Below are 12137 nucleotides of genomic sequence, written 5' to 3'. Positions count from 1 at the left end.
ACAAGAATACTTTTTTTACTTTGTAAATTTTCTCTGCATTTGAGTAAGCTAATTAATACACCTTTGTCACTATCCATTTTTCTCATTCCTCCTGTTCTCCCTTTCTTCATCAAATACCCACTCTTTATGATACTTGCAGAGGCTAGCCACCCCCATCTCCCCTGATCCATTTCTGCTGCCTCTGCACCCCGACCCTCTACCCCAACCTGATCTGGGTAATGGTTCTTTAGAATTCTAAGGACATGCAGAGCCAGCAGACAGACACTGGGATTTTTGGCCCTAGTGAGTCAAGGGAGGTATTGTTCCCCATAAACAACCAGGCCATAGAGTCAGGCAGTGTCCTAGTTTAGTCCTAATTCTAAGTCAATACTTTTCACAAGAATTTGGTAAAGCCCCAATATTATATATTTTTTTCAGTCTCCTCACTCTTATCTTCAGGGTCCATGGGTCAGTCTTTGAAATTAAAAAATAGGCCATATCCAAATTCTTAAAAGTTGTCTTGAAAAGTCAGATTGCCATTGTTTTAAATATATCAGATAGAGAAGGTATCTTCACTGTTCCTAGTGTCTACCCTCTTTTGCAGGGGGCTATCCCTGGCTCAAACAGAAGATCCCTTCAGGTCTCTGCACAGGAATTGTGAAGTGATTAGCTGAGCATGACAAGGAACTCAAGTGAGTGATTATGCAAATCAGCATGATCTGAGGATATTCTGCATTTCCACGAAAGTCCAAGGCTTTCCATTTAGACCAATGCTGTTTGACTCTTGGATCCCTTTCTCATTCTTAGGAGGTCTTTGGTAGCATTAGGACCAACTATGTCTGCTTCAGTGGTTCCCAACCTTTTTTGGCCATGCCCACCTAAGCATCCCTAAAATCCTGATGCCCCCACCCCCGTGACATATAATTCTTACTATTCAAAAAGTGAATAATTATTTATGTGGAGGAAGCCTAAATGATCATCAACTTGGTCTAAACAAGCTTCCAAAGAACATGGCATCCATGAAAGAGAAAAAAGAAAGAAAGGACAGTTGAAATACTGAGGAAGAAATCTCTAAGAAATTGTTAAAAAAGAATAGTAATATGAAGTGATATGAAAAAATAGCAAATAAAGTTTCAAAACATCGAGAACTGGAATGCATAAATATGTCACAATATATATTTATATACTGTATAAACATATAAGGCCCCTAGAACCATAAGAAATGCCAAAAATTCACTGTTAATAACTCATTCTCAAATTGCCCCCTTCAAAAATCAAGTTGCCCCCCTGTGGGGTGTGTGCCCCACATTGGGAACCACCAGTCTACTTGCTAATCATTCTCAGTACAATCTGTACTAGAGTACCTTTGCTCTTGCTGTGGTCCCATTCTGAAAGAACTATCTTGGTCAGTAAACTTTTTTTAATTAATAGAATTATTAGTATGACTTTTTTTTTTTTTTACCAATTTAAAAAACACATTTGAAGGAAAGTCAAATAAATAGTGCTCTAATGTACACTCATGACAATACTAAATTATGAGTCATTATGAAATTGATGTAGTTAACATTAGCATATTTGAATTTTTAAAGGTTTAAATATCCAGTCTTTATAACCTTATTATAATAGATCTGGGCATATAATTGGGAAATCACATTTAGAATTTTTTCTTATTTTAACAAAGGCAGCAATCCTAAAATATAAGATTTGGACAGTAGGTAGTTTGTAGGAGGTGCTTTTGAAACTTTTGCAGAAGGTAAATTTTGACCCAGGTGAACATATAGCTTATGTTCAGACTTAAATATTTAAGAAGCTTTTTCCCCCCTCAGAGTTATTGAGTTGTAGTCAAGAATGGCATAGTTAACACATGGCTTTCCTAAGTAAGCATACCGAGTTGCTCTTCTATTTATATCAAGGTAATATTTCTCTACTTGTATAACACTCCCATAAGTAGATATTATTAACCAAGTACTCCTGTAAATTAAAAACAGCACTGGCCTTTATGAAAATGGAATTAGTACTTCATGAGGACTAAATGTCCTCAAACTAATTTGGTGAATATTTGTCTAGTTAGGAGGTAGGAAACCTGGTGTGTTCCAGTAACTCTCGCTTTTCATCTCCCAAATGAGTGTTCTGCTGCTGGTGTTTAGTCTAATTTGAACAGCACACACTGAAAGATCTAGATTATTATTGTGGTCACATATTCAAGTAAGACTTCTCTGTCTATTGAAAGAGCTCTCTGGCAAAGGCAATAAGCCAGCCGTTTACCTTGCTCTCCTTTAGAACCTTTGCTGCCTTTTTCTCCAGTTGGTCCAGGAGTTCCAGGTTTTCCATCCTTGCCTGGTTTACCTCTTGGCCCACAGGGTCCTACACATAAAACAACAACAACAAAAAACAAAACAAAACAAAAAAACCAACATCGTATTGAATAGTTCATACAGGATAAAAGGTAGGGTGGTGTGCCATCCAGTTTATCTGGGATGCCCCAGTAGTGTAAGTGCTGCAAGCTGAGCAGAAGCTAAGCCTTGTGTAAACTGGGACAGTTGGTCATCCAATTTGTTACACCCTCATTCCCAGGAAAAAAAGGCCCCTTAGAAATGAACTAGGAGTTTATGAAATGCAGCATTTTAAAACTGCTGCCATTTTAATTTATTCTGTTCCAGAATTCACTATGCCCTTGTACTGATCAAAGTAATATGTCATCTCCCAGGTGATTCAAGCAAACTTAGAACATAATTCTATTCAGAAGACTATCACAATATGCTGAACCTATATAAAGGGGTTAGTTCAATTTTCATACACTAACACTAGTATTTTGAAAAGCTTTCATAAGATTAACCTTACATTTATATTTACTACTTTTCCAAGTGCTGTACAAAGCATTAGAAATGTACCAATACATAGAAGTCAGGTTTATTCAGGCAATCAGAAATAGAGCTCTAAGACTAACAGTTGTCAGAGAAGACAGAATACTTTTACATTAATTAAAAAACAACATCCCTAAGTGCCCTAGAGTGTACTTACTCAAGTTTACACCGTGCACAACAGCTTTCAATAGACTCAAAAGGCTTTGTATTTGCTGGTCAAGACTAACATGAGCTCAAATTTGAAACCGATTATAAAAATCACTACAGTGTGTAACATTTCCTGTGAAGCATCGTTTGCTAGTTCAACTACTTCCTAGTGATCCAAGTCAATGCTTCCAGTCCCACACCTGGGATTCCCGGTGGCCCTGGTGGCCCAGGCTCTCCTGGCATCCCTGGTCCTCCAGCTCGGCCCGGTGGCCCTGGACTTCCTGGAAGGGAGATGATCTTAACTGTGCCAGGGTCTCCACGTGCACCTATTGACATGAACATAAGAAGACGATGGCTTTATTGATGAGCTACCCTTTCTTCATGGAGAGCAATATTAAGGCAGTAATATTTACCTTGTGGCCCTTTTGGCCCAGGTGGCCCTGGAGGTCCAATTTCTCCTGGAAATCCTGGATTACCCTTCTCTCCTTAAAACAAAGGGAGGGGGGTGGGGAAATGTGATTCCTCTTTTTTTAAATTTAATTTTTTAAAATTAATTTATTTTTTTATTGATTAAGGTATTACATATGTGTCCTTATCTCTCCATTGCCCCCCACTCATGCCCTCACCCGCTGTTGTCTGTGTCCATTGGTTAGGTTCATATGAATGTGTGATTCCTCTTAGAACAGTGGGTTTCCTAGCTAGATACCGGAAATTGTGACTGGAAGTTATAAACTCTATGACAGCCTGTAACAATGATATTCACATGGGTTTTGGCATTTCATTTGGACCCAATGTTTAATATCTATTGAAAAGTATATTCTAGAAGTAAGCATTAAGGTTTTGTATTTTAGCATTGAAGGGGGGGGGAGTTTCTAAGAGTTCACTAAGTTCAGAAAGCAATTCAATGTAATATTTAAGGTAAAATACAAAGTGACATTGAATCCGATTTCTAAATAAAAAAAAGTGTAAACTCAGTAGTGCCAGATGATAGATGGTCTTATTATGAAATATGAGGGTGATTAAATATTTCATGGACCATACACACTTTAACAGCTGATAGCTCAGTTTTGAAAATGAGGTGTATTTTAATAAACACTGCCTTTATAATTATTCAAAGTGTGTGTATACATTTATTGGGATACCCTATATTTAATAAGAGAACTGGATTTCATGAATCTCCCCTCTAAATACCTCTAAATATCTCCCCAGAATGTTTCTTTAGTGAGGCTTTTATGTAAGTTTTCAATCCTTAGATATTCCTGTTGTAAGACTGGGGAAGTGACAGGTGGCACACATGTTTCCAGGCTGCTTGCCAGTACTCACCCACCCAGTGTCTAATGAGACTCATCAGAATCACTTGCTTTGACTTATTCTTAGCTAATGTGCTCCTTGTGGAGTCAGTGATTGAAAACATGAACAAGGTTCTCTTTGAACTTCTTAGTCCTGGAAAAAGTCTTCTTTTGTGATAATGTGGCTGTATTCACTTTGGCTACACTTATTATTTAGCATCTTACAGTCTAGAATAGATTCCCTGCCATACACAAAATAATAATGGGATTTAGCCAGCGAAGACAACAAATCCCATAGTCAAAAACTTACTTAAGGTGACAGCACCCTTATGGAAGATTGGAGGATTTCTAAAATCTGAAGCTTATATTTCTGGGGATGAACATTTTAAACATAAAAATCCTCAAAGTATAGGTTTTTTTCTGATTAAAAACATAATATATGTGCTCCATAAAAAAAATGCTAAAACCTACATATAAAAATGTACTTACCCTCCCCGACTAATAAACAGTTTGATGAATATTCTTTTAGATTTTCAGCTTTTAAACTTGTAACACATGCACAAGGTAAAAGAAATAACCCAAGCAATGCTGTTGCTATGAATGTTAGGTCCCCAGCCCCCAACTCTCACACATTAGTACACTCGAAGGTAACCAACCACTTTAAACTGTTTCTGTTTAGGTTTCCTATAGTTTCCACCTTTAAGGTATGGTTTTAATTTTTAAGTCCTCTTCTTCACTAACACTGAGGTCTTTTTTATTAAATCCTAACTGTCTGGGATAACTGTGGGAGTTCAGTAAACATGTGTGTGACCTACACTGTGAATCTCAGTCACTGTATTTGCATCCAAAGAGCAGTGCACAAAACAGTACCTTTCATGCCTGGAAATCCTTGGAACCCAGGGTCACCTCTGGGCCCTGGCAGACCTGGAATACCGGGGGCTCCCTATATTTCAAATAAAAGAGAGAAGAACCACAGACAAATTTTAAAAATCACAACATTCAAAGAAAATGGGATGTAAATAGGATAGAATATGATAGGTAAGAATGAGCTGAGGTGAAGAGACATCATTTTAACTTTGCAATCACTGTTTCACCTTCTATAATTCCTCCGCCACCTACATATCTCCTTAAGACTATCGTTTTCAATAATAATAACTTAAAAAAAGAAATAAAAGGTAACCTTAAGCCCAAGACAAACATAACCTCCGATACTCATGAATGCGGTGTGACTATTGGATCCAATTGGATAGGAAGAGCAGGCACCAGACTGCTAGAATAAAAATGATAATTTGTATTTGTAATTCTTGTGAAGACAAGCTGTTGAATTGTAGCACCCATCGTCATTCTAACTAAGCCAGCAGAGTTATAAATTGGTCAGAGTGGTAGAAACAGTGTCCAAAGATGGGAGCATGAAGGCGTGGTTAGGGCAGTTCTGACATACACTTTGGACAAGGATGCAATGATCTGCCCGGGAGGAGATGCTCCCTCCAAATGAGGCTTTACACGAATTGCTCTTGCAGCCATGAGGTGCCCAAGCAAAGACATAGGAGGGGAGGGGCGAATAGGGCTTCCAAAAAGAGCCATATGTCAGACTGTATGTTAAATCTACTCTACAGGGTTCATGTGAATGAGACAGCATGTGATTACTTGAAAACAGTGGACATGAAAAATGCCAAGAACAACAAGACTGCCCTTTGAGCCAACTGTCATTGGAGCAAGAAGGCCAAACGAAGAAGCAGTCCTATTGCTTGGATAAGGCCATGCGAGGTTAAAAAAAGGAGGGAGAGCAGACAGAACCATCTGAGCCAGGACTCCCAGGCTTCTGAGGTCTGGCAGAGGTAACCAGGGAGGAGCGCCCGGTGTCAGGCCCAGGCTTGGTGGGAGGTGAGCTCTTCCAGGCAAGGAGAAAGCTGGTGAAGGCAGCCCGCCAGTTTAGACCTCCATCAGGAAGAATTACCTTTCGAGTGCCAGTGTGGAAGCCTAGATCGTGGAACCCCCAGAAGGTTTGAGAGAGATCACATTTCCAAACCAGACTTTCCACATCCCAGTGTCCTGGGGAGAACTTTTGATGTGATCACAGGGTCAGTGTTTGCCACTTTCAAAGAATCATGAAGAACACGAGGATACTCAGACTGAAGAAGGGCAAATATCTCACTTTTCAAATAAAAAAGAAAGGTTTTAAAAGGGTAGATTTTGGAAGCCAAATACCAAGAGATCTTAAGAGAGCAGCACGATTCCTGACCCAGAACATCTATGACAGAACTCTGATTCCTCATCAGTCTCCAAGAATTTGATGTAAACAGAGGAATCAGAAAGCTAGGAAGAGGGCTGAGGTGTTGAGTGATAGGCTGAGTCGAGAGATAGTACTAGGCTGGGAGATGAGCCTAAATGAACAAAATGACATCTAAGCCCTAACCGGTTTGGCTCAGTGGATAGAGCGTCGGCCTGCGGACTGAAGGATCCCAGGTTCGATTCCAGTCAAGGGCACGTACCTTGGTTGCGGGCACATACCCAGTAGGGAGTGTGCAGGAGGCAGCTGATCGATGTTTCTCTCTCTCATCGATGTTTCTGACTCTCTATCCCTCTCCCTTCCTCTCTGTAAAAAGTCAATAAAATATATTTTAAAAAAAAATGACATCTAAGAAAGGTAAATGTGAAAGTCCCACATTTAAGTCTCAACTAAACATGCAGGACAAGAACTAATGGAGAAAGCTTAGCAGTTCACGGGGGAAAGGCACATGGCCTTTCATTGACTGCAGGCTCAGTGTGTGGGGACAAGATGGGGACGTGGCAGCCAAGCAGCCTGAGTGGATTTTAGGTTGTGTTACAAAGTGGGGACGTCAGAGTAGTGAGACTCTTCTCTCCTCTAGGCACGACCGAGTTCTCACTCCTGGATATTCTTTGTCCATGGCCTGCATTTTTAAGGGAGATGTTGACAAACTAGGATATATCAATAGAGGCAGGGTTGATGAAAAGTTAAATTGAATTTGGAAAAAAAAAAAAAAGCAACACAAACAGGTATTTATTGGGGGGAGAAAATATAGGAGTGGGCAAAAGTAGGTTTACAGTTGTGAGTATGTGAAAGTTTATTCTTGTATTATTTACTTATTAATTATTGTATTTATTATTATTATTATTATTATTATTAACCTACTTTTGCCCACCCTTGTATTTGGAAGGAAATGGCAGGTATTTACAAACACTGCAGTGTATGTCATGGGAAGAAAATATACAATTAGGGGTAGCACACATAATTTCAAAAGCATATTAACAGAGACCAATCATGTCTTCTAGAGCAATCTCAAACCCCCAGGTGTTTTTTGAAGCTTCCATAACTGGAGTTGTTCAGAACTGAAACAAGAAAAGGTCAGGAGTGACATAGAGAAGGGTTCCACATGGACCACACTTTAGGGGCCTCTTAGAAGCCAAATCTAATGCTTATGACTCTGGTTCTCTGAACATTTGGACTCTGTCTTCTCCTGGGTGCACTGCACAGAAGCATGACAGATGGGAACATTTTGCAGCCTCTGTGCCTCTGATCCCGGCAATTGGTTTGGAAGACTACAAAAAGTCAAAATGATTCTCCACACTTACGAGAGGACCCGGTGGCCCTGTGTCTCCGATGGTTCCAGGCGGGCCTCTTGGGCCTGGCTCGCCCATAAGTCCCTTGTCTCCCTTTATGCCTTTGATGTGACTCCCCGGAGGTCCAGGGGGACCAGGCTCACCTGAATTCAGAAAGAGCCTGTCAGTACTGCGTGCCGGGGAGCTCGGCAGGTTCTGTCGGCGATTCTTTGGAAGAGAGTGCAAACCCTGTTCCTGACCATTACCCTGAACAGTTTCCCCTTTGGGAGGGTGATGGGATTCTGGTTAAGACAGAGGAGATAATGCCAGTGAAGCACCTGGCACAAGGCAAGAATGGTTTCTCCCCGATGCAGGTCTGTGAGAGCAGGATCTTCTCCAGCTCCGTACCTGACACAGAGCAGGAATCACTGGTGAATGGATGCATCTCTGTCTTTTAGGCTAATTTGGCATTTACCAATTTTATAGACCATCTGCCTCAACAATACCAATAGCTTTCGGGCACTCTGTGTGAAAACCGGTGGGTATGGGAAGGTGGAGAAGACCGGAGGGAAAAGAAGCAATAAGGTCACACGAGGGGGAGTTGAAAGCTTCTGATGTTAAACGTTATTTTCATTCTTTTATCTTCTTTAAAAGTAGACCCTCTACCTGGATTTCCTCTTGGGCCTGGTGGACCTTGGTTTCCCTTTTGGCCAGGGATGATTGCACCAGGGAAACCTGGTGGCCCTGGGAATCCTGGCACCCCCGGGGGTCCTTGAGGTCCAACGTCTCCCACTGTCCCTTTCCTGCCGGGAAGGCCGGGCAAGCCTGGGGCTCCTCTGTCTCCTTTCGCTCCTGCAAAGAGAAAGGCTTTATAAGTTTCCGTAATGCCCCTATACTGGGAGTTATCGTTTGTGGTTATCTCTAATAATGTGTTAAGATTATATATATATAAAATAAGCTGGTAGAAGAAATGCAGGTCTCGAGTCAGTTCTGCCTTTGATTAGCCATTTGATCTTGGCAAAGGCACTTCACTTCATCATATTCTTATTTTTAAAGTGAAGGTAGGATCTGGCCTAGCTCAGGTCTTCAAGGACCCAGTGAGGTAATAAATGGAAAAGTGAGATGGAAAAGCATGGTGTAAGGTCTAAAGTGTTCTGTAAATGTAATCCATAATTGTTATTATCTGGTGAACTTTCATTAAAATGACATTATTTAATCACTAAAAACTCAGTAGAGCTCACAAAGCTAAAACTTCATGGCAATTATGTGTGCATTGGAGGTGTCACCCAGCTCAATCCAGGCAAAGGAACAACAAAGCTGTAATCCCGGCTCTGTCCTCTGGTTACTCCTCCCCCATACGGCAAACTCTACTCTGCAAAGGATGGATGTGGCAGGAGCTTTGGATTTACCAAGGAAGACCCCCAATTGTCACTACTCAATAATAATATTTTTCAATAACCTTCAAGAGCTTGTACATTGACATTCACAAATGGAAAAATGCTGTATAAGTTTAAAATAAACTTCCCCCTCTCTCCCATCTTTGTGTTATTAGAGGAACAGTAAGTGGCATAAAAATAGGAGACAGATATGATGGCAAGAAGACAAAGTGGGGATGAAGCTGCTGGCACAGGAAGGGCTTGGGAAGCTATTATGCGGAGAAGACTTAAAGTGAGGATGGAAATAAAATGGATGAATATTGACTAGCCATTTGTCTATCATGTTCTTTAGCTTTTGGATGCCCATAATTTATGCTTTTAAGGTGTTTAGATGATTTCAGCTCACTCTAAGCTGTACAAATACTGTATTTGTACAACAGTCTGGCAATGGTCTGAGGCACCAAATTGCTGTCTTGGGTTATATGTTCCAATTCCATTCAAATTCTTCCTTGTTTTATGATATGGTTTCTTTTTAGGATTTGGGAGAATAAACTAATGTAAAGGATTCAGACTTCCATGTTTCAAGGAACTCTTCTTCATATTTAGTTATCCTAGGGGGATTGAGGTGCATAATCATTTACTTACACAATTAGGCTATTTGTTATTTTTGATGCTTTTTTAAAGCTTAAGATGTGGGCATTTTATATCAAATTTTATTTCCAAAGAAAGGCTAAAGATTTCTCATTCCAAATGGTTAATTTGGGAATTTAACACAGGAAAATGAACAGAAACTCTCCTTTTGGACATAATTCTAAAACTCGTCTGTGACCTAGGCTGGGAAAGCCTTTTGCTCATGGGGGAGGGAAGTGTGTGAGAGAACATGGGGATATTGAACTCATCCGCAAAGATGATCACATCATCCAGAAACAAACAGGAAGGGTGCTGGGGTCCAACCCCAGCAGGTCCAGGGGTCTCCAAAGGTGTGGACGGAGTTGGCGAAGAAGGAATGACACGGAGACAGCGAGCAGTTGATCAGCAGCCTAGCCAGGATCTATAGCCAAGTTCTGGTCAGGATCTCCAGCGAAGTTCTGGTTAGGATCTCGAGCCAAGTTCTGTGTCCATGTTCTCTTGCTAGGTTCTCCAGCTAGGTTCCCCAGGTTCCCCAGCCAGGTTCGGTCACCAGATTCTGTAGCCAGGTTCTGTCTCTAGGTTCTTCAGCCAGGTTCTCTCGCTAGGTTCTGTGGCCAGTTTTTGTCCAGGATCTTTTGCCATGTTCTCTCCAGCGAAGTTCTTCTGTCTCTAGGTTCTGTGTAGGTTCTGTGTCTAGGTTCTGTGTAGGTTCTGTGTCTAGGTTCTGTGTACTGTTGTCTTGTTACATCTGTATTTATACCAGTTGATTCCAATCCTATCAATCTCTATTCCAAAGGTTAGGGCGTTTCTTATCTCCATTCCAGGGAGTAAAGATTATGTAGCTTAAGCATGATTGTTCGTAGTTAAAGTGATTAATTACCTTCCAGGCACTTAGTTAAGGGGTTTTATTCCCTCCCTAACTTCAGGGAAAAATCCCTACCTGGGGAAACAACCTTTCTCAGAGAGGTGACCTTGGTTAAAACACATAGTGCCAAGAAGGTGAGCAAACATATTAAGAACAGTATGCCATATATGCCAGGTCCCTTGAAATAGCAAGGATGGACTGGCTCCCGGCAGAAGGGGTAGCTTTTGTCTATGTTCACAGTTGAGCTGGTAGGTCAAGAGGAATTTCCTGCCACTCTGAGTTTCTCAGTAGCATCAGACTACTTCTTGCTGGTTCTTGTATTAATAACCAGGGTTTAGGTGTCTTTGCTAATAAAATTCTCAAATCCACAGGACCCATGGCTGAGAAGGGTCAATAAAAGGTACAAGTAAGCTAATGTTTCTTCTGGCAGGTTTCTCTACAAAATGGGAAAACTTAAGCTGCTTATTTTATGAAACACTGGCATGAGAAATTCAGAACTACAGTTGTCCAATGAAAAACTTGTGCCCTGACTGGTTTGGCGCAGTGGATAGAGCGTCGGCCTGTGGACTCAAGGGTCCCAGGTTCGATTCCAGTCAAGGGCATGTACCTTAGTTGCAGGCACATCCCCAGTAGGGGGTGTGCAGGAAGCAACTGATCGATGTTTCTCTCTCATCGATGTTTCTAACTCTATATCCCTCTCCCTTCCTCTCTGTAAAAAATCAATAAAATATATTTTTTTTAAAAAAGAAAACAAAAGAAAAACTTGTGTGTGCTTTGAATGATATGCTCAGTAAATTGCCAGGTCTGAGATGTTAACAGAATTTATCAAGAGTAGCGCCACCCACAAGCTGGCTCTGGGGGTTGGAATCAGAGCTGTGAAGATGATAAGGTGGGAAAGGGTTGGCATTATTCCTGCATCTAAGAAGAGCTGGGAGGGATGCTCATTGAGAAGCCACCAATTTCACCTTTTCCTTTTAGGAAATGATGCCTTTAAAACATGCTGTCAACAACAAAGCAAATAGATAAGAAGCCTTTTTATTTTTAAAGACTTCCATAGCAGGAAATTCTGAAATTGGATCACAGTTTCTAATTCATTCATTTTGTGGTAATGGTAATAGTGAAGCATTTTTACTTGAATTTGAAGAATGGAAACATCCTATTTTACCACTGGGACTCCTTTAATTCCATATGTTTTTGTTTTATAGATCAAGCATATTGCATTAGATTCTGTCTTTGAACCCGTGAGTCACAGGGCCAAGAAGGAAGAACTGCTCACCTTGAACACCAGGTTTCCCTTTTGGGCCTGGAAGTGCCCCCAGCAAACCTGAAAGAGGTAATTTTGGCATATTAATGTTTTACATGTGGTTGATTTCATTATGTAGATATGATTCATTCTACTAGGCCAATTTAACCTTGGCAATAAAAG

General features: G+C 40.8%; 1 protein-coding gene across 1 annotated transcript in view; it reads right to left on the bottom strand.

The window, feature by feature from the left end:
• COL4A3 (collagen type IV alpha 3 chain) overlaps positions 1-12137 on the bottom strand; it is a 120871-nt gene that overhangs the window by 6362 nt on the left and 102372 nt on the right. Inside the window, exons 41-47 of the mRNA XM_081095749.1 lie at positions 11988-12035; positions 8507-8692; positions 7874-8004; positions 5150-5222; positions 3404-3475; positions 3191-3316; positions 2245-2343 (exon numbers count right to left, since the gene is read on the bottom strand). Coding sequence (XP_080951875.1) covers positions 2245-2343; positions 3191-3316; positions 3404-3475; positions 5150-5222; positions 7874-8004; positions 8507-8692; positions 11988-12035 — 735 coding nt within the window. The remainder of the gene's footprint in view (positions 1-2244; positions 2344-3190; positions 3317-3403; positions 3476-5149; positions 5223-7873; positions 8005-8506; positions 8693-11987; positions 12036-12137) is intronic.

This window comes from Myotis nattereri, assembly GCF_964212035.1.
Source record: "Myotis nattereri genome assembly, chromosome: 7".
In the NCBI taxonomy this organism is placed as follows: Eukaryota; Metazoa; Chordata; class Mammalia; order Chiroptera; family Vespertilionidae; genus Myotis; species Myotis nattereri.
This window is presented reverse-complemented; position numbering and strand designations above follow the sequence as displayed.